Below are 10686 nucleotides of genomic sequence, written 5' to 3'. Positions count from 1 at the left end.
TGTATTTCTAATTATATAATTTTTTTGTCCTATGGAACAAATTATTAAGATAAGCTCCAGCCATAAAAATTCATTAAACTACTCATTAGAAAATAATTTTTTTGTCCATTAACTTGTCTAATTTTATATTTTGATAAATTAAAGCAATGTTTAAAAAATTTATTTTAAGTGCTTCAAGTTTCTAACTAATAAAATATTTGAAAATTGTGCGTAGAATTTGAGAAGTACTTAAAAATAAGTTATTGTAAACATTACAATTATTCAAAGTTTGAGTTTGATATACTAACTTTTGACTATTTTGGTCAAATAGCTAACATGACATCATAAAAGTCAGAATTTTCCCAATCACGTTGGGACTGCGGCAACATAGAACCCAAAACCCAAAAAAAAAAAAAATCAAAATTGGTATACCAAAACAAAACTTCGAAATTCAAAGACCAAAACCCGAAATAGAAAAAGTCAGTGGATCGAAAAAACTATTTTCATCTGTTCATTATGCTTTGTGTGGTACTCCCATCTTTGGAGACGACGCTCGTAATAGATATAAACGTTTTAAAGAAAGAGCTTGGTCGGTATAATTGAAACAAGAAAGAGAATTTTTCTTTGCGTTGAATGACTTTTATATTTCATCCTTCAATAAAATATGATTTTTCTTTTTGGAAAAATTTGGTAATTTCCTTTATTATTATTAATATTATATTTACATTTAGTGGTCCGTGCGTAAAATCCAGAACCGGGAAAAAAGTCGGTAAACACAAGGCATATATATATATATGTGTGTGTGTGTATATATATGTGTGCGTATCGTTGGTCTTTCTATGAACGTGGAAATGATAGAGTTAATTATTGAAGATGGAACAGAGGTCAATGTGCTGGCAGCTTTCCTAGAGTAGGCTTGCCTCGGTTATATAATATAATATATATATATATATATATATATATATATATATATATACACATGGGAAATTGGCCTTCAGTCCCCAACCGTCGGTTTTTTTTGTGTTCAGTCCCTGGGTACTTTTTTAAGTACTAAATTTCCACATGATGTGTACCATATTTCCACATGAAGTGTACCACATTTTGTATGACATAGTACCACAATTTTGTGGGTAGGGAGTGAACCCAAAGAAATGTTTTGATTGAGGATTTTTCACCAACTTCCCCATATATATACATATAATTAGCTAATTAATTAATTTAAGGGTATCATTTTGATTATTCTTATTTTAATTTCAATTCGATTATTTATTTTGAGAGAGAAAAATCATTTCACCTGGTTCAAATATGAACATTTTTTAAATTTTTTTTAGAGAAAATTGTAATTTTAGTATGTTGGTTTATTTTGAATTTTAGTTTTATCACTTGTCAAAGTTTGGTTTTCCTCAAGTAGTTTAAATTTTGGTTTTTGATATTGATCTTTTTTTGAAAAAAATCACTAAATCCACTAAATATTTGCTAATCTGACATTGATATTCTCATACGTGACTCATATGACAAAAATAATACTAATACTATACACGTTAAAATATATGTAAACAAAAGTAAATGACACCAGCAATTTTTTTTCCTCTCATTTTGAAGTGTTGGAGTCATATTGCTTTATTTTTCATTTATTCTTTTTATCACATTAATTTTAATTTGAATAATATGAGCTTTATTTTCTCTACATATGCCATGTTGGATAGAATCGGTACCAAATAAACCATAGTGGATAGATTTAGTAGTTTCGGACAAAAAAAAATAAAAAAAAAAAAACAAATTTAACTTACTGTGTGAAAACCAAATTTTGACATGACCAAAACTCAAAATATATCAACTTACGGGTCTAAAATTGTAATATTTTATATCTTTGATTTGTTTAAAAATAATTTTTATCATATCGCGAATAAATTTCAGATATATGTTTTTCAAAAATCTAGTTTCATAGGTGGCGTAATATTCATTTCTAAGTAAGAACATTTGTTCAATCCCCAAATAGTCGATTTTTTATTGGTTCGATTTGTTCAATTTTAACAATAAACTTATGTCGGTTCGATGTGTCAAAATAAAAAAGAAGTTAGTTTTGTTTTGATAAGTTGGGTTCAAATTGGTTCGGTTTTAACCACACATTCACCTCTAACTAACATATTAGATCGACGATCGAGGTGTGTGGCAGGGCCACAAGGTGAGCTAGGTGTGCAAGGGAGCTGGGAGTAGCTTAGAGCAGGGATCATCAAGATTTTGGTTAAACCGAATTGACCGATCGAACCGAGTCAATTCGAAAATTCGGTTTGGTTATTTCGGAAATTTGGTTTTCAAATTTTAAAAATTCGGTTATATCGTTTAACTCAATTCGGTTATGGTTTTCAAAATTTTGAAATCGGTTAACCAAATTAACCGATATAATAAATACTATTATTTAATAAATTTTTATATATATTTAAATTTTTAATTTTAAAATCAACCCTAATTTTAATCTAATTCTAAACGCCTTCGCTTTCTCGTTCTCACTTCTCTATTCTCCACTCTTGACTTCATCCGCCGCCCAACCATCTCTCGTCACCGGTCGAGACGATGCCCGCCCATGTTATGTTATTTTATAGAAAAACATGTATTAATTATATTCAAACAAAACTTATACATTTGTGATATATGTGATTTTATTTTTTTATACATTTGTGTATACTCTAGTGTTCAAGAAAAATTACATATATAATTAAAGTTAAACCACAATTTTTTTAAAGCTAATCGATTAATTCGGCTACCGATTTTAATTCGGTTCGGTTTTCATCGGTTATGAAAATTAATTCAGTCGGTTCGGTTATGGATAAATATTTCGGTTCGGTTCGGTTTGGTTATGGCTAATTCAGTTTGATCGGTAACCGAACCGACCGAATGCTCATCCCTAACTTAGAGGTGTGAAGCTAAGCCCTAGTAGGCCAGCTCCCAGTTATTAGCTCGCCACAGACCGGCTAGCCCTTAACCAGGAAATAATGTGGTGACCTAAATGAGGTTTCCTAGTCAGAAGGCATTACATGATGATGATAGATCTCTCGGATTCCCAGCAAAGGGCTCTATTTTTAGAGCATATATTATTGTTCTCTCTCTATTTTCAGCTCTAACTTGAGCATCGAAGGGGACAATATCGAGAAAACCTCCCGAACCCCTTCTCACGTTCTGTTCGTGATTTCAGGGACTACCTCAGGTCTGAAGTCATCTCTCTTATCAACTCCAACCACCTTCCAGCTACCAGAAGAAGACTGTCAATTTTTAGTTTGTATCATCAACACACACACGCATATACATAATCAAAATGCAGGTACCTCGAGAGGGATCGAGCCTTGCTTGTAAAATACTTCCAAGACTTTAACGTGTTCATACAAATCAGAAAGAAAAAGAACTCTTAAGAGGATTGAGATGACGAATTTGAGAGAACTAATACTGAATCCTACATTGCAGTTTGATTATAGATAAATCTTGGCAAGTAGACTTTTTAGCTAAGGTGACGATCCTTTCCCGCCCCTAGAGGGACTAAAAGTGTACATTGTAAAAGTGTACTAAGAATAGACAGAATACAACAGTATCCCATATATCAAATGGATTACATATATTTTGAGCTATCTATTTTTGGATTGGCAGCTAATCAATCTATAGTAAAGAAAGCCTCCCATTTAGAAGATTTCTCCATCACCACCATCACCAACAATCTGCAAATGTAAAAACATGCAGAATACTAAGCACCCTCCGTGTTTGATCATTCACGCTAACTCGACCAAAAAAAATTCAGGATATGTACTGTTGGTTGTGATATGGATTGGTTAAGTTTACGAGTGAATGAACATCACATTCACAAGAATAAACAATCCAACACAAAGACATTAAAGTATGGTGATGTGTATGCTTAGCATGTCTCATTTTTTTCCCCGAGTCTTTCTGTTCAAATCAAAATTAATATGTTGAAAGAACAAAATATAATAGTGGGCGGGAACATGACTACTATACAAAAAAAATCTTGATGTCACAAGTTTGAACACTCTTCTTAGCAGTTACTTTTCTAGCTTTTTCCGAAAGTACCAAGATCAACATAGAAGTTTGAGTTCAAAAGTGATCAACATACCTCAGTTTATGGTCCCGATCAATGAATTTAGACCGATTCAAGCAGAATATAGCAAAAAGGGCACTGCACAAACAACCATATAAAATGTTGCAAATCTTGCAAATTAAACGTAAAATGCTCACCTTGAACCAAATAAACAAGTGCGAATAAGAAGGGTACCAAGTATAAATAGCTCGTTGTATGCAAAAAACGCTGACTATCCACATAATTTTTTTCCCAATTTTCACAGCATCAATTCTCATAAAAAGCTCACGAGTAATAATGCCATCAGCTCAAGGCTTCACAAGGAGGCAATCCAAAATTAATTGCTATATTCAAAGGAAGTGCCAGAAGATTATGTGATCAAGTCCACATGCCACATGAACTCATCTTTTGTTATCCTAGTGATATTGTAAATAATATATCCCCAATATTCTAGTATCGTCAAGTTCAACTACAAATTGAATTGGATATGAAGCAGTTTCCACCAAAAGCTCTTAATAGTTTTCAAACTAAACAAAACTATCTTTTTAGCAAGCATTTGTTGTATTTAGAAACATACAATCAATTTTCGCAATCTAACTTGCACGAATGTCAAAAACCATTGTTTAGTCCTTAAGAGCAAAGCATATATTTTGTATTTACTAATAGCCAACACACATTTTATTATAAAGTGCTAATTGAAATAGCCAGACCATACCAACTAGAAAAAAGGTCAGCATCAAAGCAAGCATGAAACGAAGAGAATTGGCTGGTAATATGGGAGACACCGATTGTTGTCTTTGACTTCTATAACATCCTCTGAAGCGCTGCACAACACAGACAGATGTTCAGGATATTACAAAAACTACAAGACAAAAAAATGTCAAATATTTACTCAAAAAAAAAAAGATACAAGGTTATTGTTATAAATAAAAATATATGTTTTAGGATCAAAATTGTTATCTTTAAGATTATTATATTCTTGAAAACAATTTTATTTTTATTAACCCAACAACTTCCAACCATAATTATCTCAATACAGTTTCACCTTCAAAAGAGTTGATGACTGTGAAATAAAGTTCGAAACACTAATAACAGTTATTTTAAGGCATTGATAACAATTTTGAAATTGGTTATTTGTCACGAAGACGAGCCTTTGTGATCAAACCATCTAAATGTTGTGTTGCATTTTCTGTACACTATATTTCTACTATTTAAAATTCAGCACAATTCAGAATCTATTAAAAAGTAACAAGCACATCTGAATCTCAAATGGACAATTTAAATTGCAAATTTAAACTAACTACAGAAATAATGAAGCTACTTTAAAACAAAAAGGGTATAATCCTCCAGTTTATAGTGAAACCAACACGAGAAATGTCAAGAAATGTTAATATCAGAATGGAAATATAGCTCTAACAGGTGTATTCTGACTAACCTGATTTACCCAATTGATAATTTTTGACTGAGTTAACAACCCCTTTGCTTCAGGATCTTGTTCACATCTTGACCTCCAAAATGAAGGCTTGGTACCCTTTTCTTTAGGTGTTGCTTGTGTCAATGAATTTTTTGGCCTATCATCACTGTCAATTACTATCTCGAGAGAATTTTTATCTGGAAATTTCATGGTTCGAAGATTACAAGTTAATTTATCAGCTTGAACCAAGATTTCATCCCCCATGTCACTAAGTTTTCTCTTCTCTAGTTCCATGAGGCAGCTGGGAGATCCATGGCTTGTGACGACCTCCAAATTTTTTCTGTGATTCGGGATATGCGTTTTGGAAGCAACTTTCAAACCAACACTACAATCTTTTTCCAAATTAGTTTTTTTAATATACGAACTACTTGCTGCTTCCTCAACCTTTTCACTTTCATTGTCGATCTTCAGTGACGTCCCAGGAATTCCAGAAAGAAAACGAGCAAAGTCTTCACAGTTTTCATGATCTAAATCTACCCATCGTAGCGATTTCTCATCTTCCACATTAAATGATTCCTTAAGCGCCACTTCGACGTGTGAAATTTGATCTTCTAAAGCCGAAACAAATTGCCTATGACGAGTGATTGTAATATCATCAGCATGCTTTCGGTAGCTCACGTGGACAGCCTTTTCAAACTCTTCCAACTATTATGGCATACAAAATTTTAAAGAAAGAAACTAGTAAGTTCAATAAATTACAAGATTTACAAACCTAACCAACAAACATAGACTACATACATCATGATATGCAACAAGCTGCTCAGAGAAAACAAAATAAAAACTAATGGTTATGGACATTGAAAAGAAAAAATATCGGATGGGAACAGTGAAGAACAACAAAGGGATCACTCCACATCTAACAGATTGAATGGAATTCACATTTAAAACATGAGGCCAGAAGCATTAAATTTGCAAACGCTACAACGTATCAGACCTGCCATTTTGCAGTGCCTAATGCCCTTTGTAGATCTCTACCAAGTTCATCTAAATGCTCAGGTATCAGCCCTTCTCTCTTTGCTCTGAGCCATGTCCTGTAAGCTGATTCCATTCTGCCAAAGCAAAAACAGAAAATTGGATCCCATGATATGATCTTTCACAAATAAAATTTCCAAGAAACAACAGATTAATGAACCACGTATGTAGCAGTTGTACGATATTCAAAATTACTTCAGCAGTAAACTTCACAATATCTCCTACTCGTTCCCTCTCCATGCTTACTAAATTAGAATGCTGACATACAAAACAGACGAAGCACAACTCACCAAATTTATCAATTTAACTTCACTTGTAAAAATACACACTACTACAAAGAAAAAAAGACATGAAATAAAAACGATGGATAAAAACAAGATGATTACAAGAAAGAGATTCGTAACTCCAACTTTCATAGGACTGAAACAAAGGCCACCTAGACAAGAAGACAATAAAAAAGAACGACCACACAAATCGCAGATAATATAAAATAAAAAAATTCAAACGACAGATACAGAGCAAGAATCAACAAAATAAACCAGACCCAGATCAAAAGAAATATCGACAAGATGAGAATCAAAAATCGAAAAAAAAAAAAATCAGATGACCGCACAAAACACACTCACATGTCGGCAGATTGCTGGACCTCTTCAGCGGCAGAAAAAAAGGTGTCTTTTTTCCATAAATCAAAACTGTTCGCTACCAACATTTTCGCCGCTTCGATCTTTCTCTCTCTCCCAACAGAAGGAAAAAAAAAGAAATACTAACAACACCAAAAGCTTCAATATTTATACAAGAATATTTTGCATCCCCTCTGTTTTCCTAAGGTAAAAAAAATGCCCAAGAACTTGTTTCTCCCCCCTTCACTTCTTCGCCAGGGAAAGCAAAGAATGAAGAGAGACAAATAAAAGTAGATAGCAGAACAGAAAGCAGAGAGAGACGCGAAAACGAATATGCTCGTGCCTCTCTTTCCTTCCTAATTTCTATTATTATTAGAGCATGTTTATGATTTTCACGAATTTTTATCATTGAGACATGTTAATCTTATCTATCGATATTCACAATAAAAAATAATATTTTTAACATAAAAAATAATATTTTTTCATGAATGATCCAAATAAGAGATATATCTTACAAAATTACGACCTATGAAACCGTCTCACACAAGTTTTTGTCTTATTATTAATACACCAAATTTTTAGTTGGATTTAATATTATTATTACAACTATAAACAAAATAGATGATTCTTTATATATATATATAAATATAAATAAAATCCCTTAATCTAGGTTTGCTGTAGTGTCAAAGATAGAGCAACCACTCACTAATTAGTGCATTTTAAAGTAAGAATTACTCACCAAACACACACATCCTGCAAGGTGAAGGTTGTTCGGTTGTTCTTGTTCCATATCCAGTCAAAATATTCTTAATTTTTCATAATTTTTAATAAAGATTTATCTCCGTCTCAATAATATATATCATTTTTCGGTTTTCTCAAATATATAATTCGATTTCTACATTTAGTTACAATTTTTTTCTTGGTTTTATTAATATTTTCATATTAACCCTTTAATCGGCTACATTTACATGATATAATACTTTGATCACATAATATATATTTGTAGACTAATCTTTTAGTAAGTAATTTGACACCAAATAAAAAATTGCGTCACACACACATATATATATATATTTTATTATTGGGACCATAGTTTTAATGGAGAGGAGTGCAAAGCGTCGGCGGTTGAGGGGAGAAAGTGACAAAATATGTTGAGTTGGGACTTCAAGTTGTGTGGGATTAGTTCACCTAGCTATTTAATACAAGTAAGAAATCACATGTTATTTGCGTGAAAAAATGAGTGTTCTGAAAAACGTCGTCTAGATAATTACATGTTATTTGTGTGAAAATTCAAAATAGAAATGATTTTTATGAGAACTAATATAGTCATTTTCTAGGCAAAAACTTGTGTGAGATAAGCTCACGGGTCGTATTTCGTGAGACATGTATCTTTTTTGGGTCATCCATGAAAAATATCACTTTTTATGCTAAGAGTATTATTTTTTATTGTGAATATCGGTAGGATTGACAAGTCTCACAGATCAAGATTCGTGAATCCGTCTCACAAGAGACCTACTCTATTTTCTATTGAATTATTTATAAATAAAAACAAAATGTATAAACTAAATTTATGTATGTAAAAATGAAATATATTTTTGGAGGGTATTTTTAGGGTGTATAAGTACATGTTGAGACAACAAAAAAATAGAGAAAAAAATTTCTTAAATTCTCAACTATACCAGCTGCCATTCTTGATTTTGAAATGGTGGTGAAATATAAAATCATGTATTTGATTATTAAGCAATTTGTGGAATATAATTTGATGAGGGATATAAATCAATTTGATCAACTCGAATATTACTTTTGTTTTATATTGAAGATTCGAGCATTAACTTTATTGAAGTAATTTAAGTTTAAGTCAAAGTTGAATGGTTGTTATTTATGTTACAATTATCTTCAAATTTAGGAATGACACTGGGTCGTGTCCACTAGGACTAGAGATCTGGCCGTAAACACGCAAAGAAAAACTATTAATACTCGTATCTGACTCGATACTCATTTTTTCATACACATACACGTCTTAAACATGTTGAGTACTCGTTGAACGCGGAACAATTATCATCCCTACTCAAATTCAAGTATTACTATTTCAGTCTAATAATAAAACTTCGATTTCTTTCTTTTTATTTTTAGTTGGAGAAGAGTTTGTTACAACTTATAATTAGTCTCAAATTCGAAACTTCATCTCAAATATATGACCTTAGCTAGTGTTAGATAGACTATAAGCTCTTTTAAATATTTTTACTATATAAAGTATTATATACTATTAATTAAAGTTAAAACCTCATATATGTTTGTCGGTAATTTTTTTTTTTTAAAATTCCATAAATATCATCGTATCTTCACTCATTTCTGTTCTTCTTAATTTTCTCTCTTCAAAACAGTATTCTCTTTTCATTTTATTAATCAACTACCCAATTTATTAAGATTATTTAATACTTAACATAGTTATAATTATTTTTATATTCATGTTATTTTCATTTCATACTAATTAAATTAATTATATATGCTTAAAAATTATAATAAAAATAATATGTTATTATATATATATATAAATATTATGATCTTACAATATGTGTGTTGACTGCTAGTTATTTTATTATTTAATTAAAGTTGATGTTCTTATACTAACTTCTAACTAATTTGAGAAAGTTTTATTTGAAATTATAATTATATCATCATTATATAACTTTATCGGTTTTTTTTTTTAAAATCAACCTAATTAAATCTTAAATTATATATATATTTATATGTTTAAATATTTAGTATTAGAATATTTCTATTATCATTAAGTTTTGGTGATTGACAAAATAAAAAACATCGAGCTGTTTCATTATCCAGTCACTTTCTTCTTATGTGAAACATGTTATTCAAACTATGGATCAATTCAGGCATTTCTAGTCGTTCAGGAGTTCAAGCCATTTTGTCAAAAAGTCAAACCACCGTATTTATTGAACTTCAGTTGTAAGATATCATACGAAAAAACAGGTCGGTCCAAAAATTCAATGTAATGCAAATGTTCAAACCGTCACATTCTAAACGACAAGTCAAGTCGTTCAGAAGAATGATGCAAACAGAAAGATTACGCAGTATCTTACTAACCCCCGAAGTGACATAAAGTTACCTATTTGGTCTGCGTTCTGTCAGCTTTTCAAAAATCATGGACTTAAAGTCTTACAAGCAATAATAACATTAAAGAAGAAATTGAAGGAAGTGGCAGACTTGAGCTGAAAATGCTACGGTGGGATGAAACAAATTGATCCCATAATCTCTACAGCGATGAGATTTAATCAAGCTGCAACTAACCCTTTAGACGTCTTCAAGACTCTTCCCTCTTCCACCAAACTGTCATATTCAAATGTTGATGATCTAATACTTGATGAGGTGGACCCAAGTCAAATTTTGTACCGGTTGGACAATGTGACCCGATCATTAAAATCTCTTGAACACAAGAACTTTGATCTCGATTTCAACTTCGATCTTCCAAAAGACAAGATTCTAAAGAGTGTTCCCATCAGCACGCAATGTCACTCCCTCTCCATTGTCCAACTCAAGTTTAA

General features: G+C 31.5%; 1 protein-coding gene across 1 annotated transcript; it reads right to left on the bottom strand.

Annotated features, from left to right (window-relative positions):
- Positions 1 to 3280: 3280 nt before the first annotated feature.
- LOC142528963 (uncharacterized) lies at positions 3281 to 7483 on the bottom strand. Its single transcript, XM_075634272.1, has 6 exons — positions 7133 to 7483; positions 6469 to 6583; positions 5496 to 6179; positions 4776 to 4884; positions 4097 to 4159; positions 3281 to 3686 (listed from the first exon to the last, which is right to left on the bottom strand). The coding sequence occupies exons 1-5, from the start codon at positions 7213 to 7215 to the stop codon at positions 4134 to 4136; spliced, it is 1017 nt and encodes a 338-aa protein (XP_075490387.1). The 5' UTR covers positions 7216 to 7483; the 3' UTR covers positions 3281 to 3686; positions 4097 to 4133.
- Between the last annotated feature and the right edge of the window lie 3203 nt (positions 7484 to 10686).

The sequence above is a fragment of the Primulina tabacum genome, chromosome 16 (genome assembly GCF_025594145.1).
Source record: "Primulina tabacum isolate GXHZ01 chromosome 16, ASM2559414v2, whole genome shotgun sequence".
Taxonomy (NCBI): Eukaryota; Viridiplantae; Streptophyta; class Magnoliopsida; order Lamiales; family Gesneriaceae; genus Primulina; species Primulina tabacum.
Note: the sequence above shows the minus strand (reverse complement) of the source record. Positions and strands in the feature narration are given on the sequence as shown.